Below are 543 nucleotides of genomic sequence, written 5' to 3'. Positions count from 1 at the left end.
AGCTAGAGACCTTCCGCTGTCCCGTCTTCCACTTTGGTCCTTGCTCTCTGGGCCCGAGGGTCTGCTGGGGCAGAGCAGCACAGAACTGCACGTGGTGCTCCTCCCCCAGGGCCACCCTGCTCCCGCTCCCCAGGTTAGGAGGGCTGGGGGAGCAGTTAGCTCTGGTGTGTGTTCATGCTGTTGCGCAAGACTCGGACACAGGACTGAGCAGCTAGCCAGAGGCCTTGCCCTCCAGGCAGTGTGGATAGTTCAGCCACCGTGAGGAAGGAAAGGTTGGTCAAAGCTTCTGACCACTGGGCAGAAGTTGGTTTCAGAACTCCTTCAAGGAGTTCTGAACAGGAGAGGTGAAAATGGAATTTGTGCCATTTACTCTGCTCTTTCTTTCAGATTTATATCTATAACGAGAAGATTGTAAATGGACACCTGCAGCCTAACCTCCTGGACCTCTGTGCTTCCGTCACAGAGCTGGATGATAAGGTAGCACCTATAGCCGGCCAGGGAGACACGTGGGGTCGGGTGTCTGATGGGATTAGCAGCTTGCTG

At 55.2% G+C, this 543-nt stretch overlaps 1 protein-coding gene across 4 annotated transcripts in view; it reads left to right on the top strand.

The window, feature by feature from the left end:
- Nucleotides 1-543, top strand: part of NUP93 (nucleoporin 93kDa) — a 103,337-nt gene that overhangs the window by 84,027 nt on the left and 18,767 nt on the right. For all 4 annotated transcript variants that reach the window (XM_010861908.1, XM_010861910.1, XM_010861909.1 and 1 more), the window contains one exon: nucleotides 388-477. In XM_010861908.1, coding sequence (XP_010860210.1) covers nucleotides 388-477 — 90 coding nt within the window. The remainder of the gene's footprint in view (nucleotides 1-387; nucleotides 478-543) is intronic.

The sequence above is a fragment of the Bison bison genome, unplaced genomic scaffold (genome assembly GCF_000754665.1).
Source record: "Bison bison bison isolate TAMUID 2011002044 unplaced genomic scaffold, Bison_UMD1.0 scf7180017864473, whole genome shotgun sequence".
NCBI lineage: Eukaryota > Metazoa > Chordata > Mammalia > Artiodactyla > Bovidae > Bison > Bison bison.
This window is presented reverse-complemented; position numbering and strand designations above follow the sequence as displayed.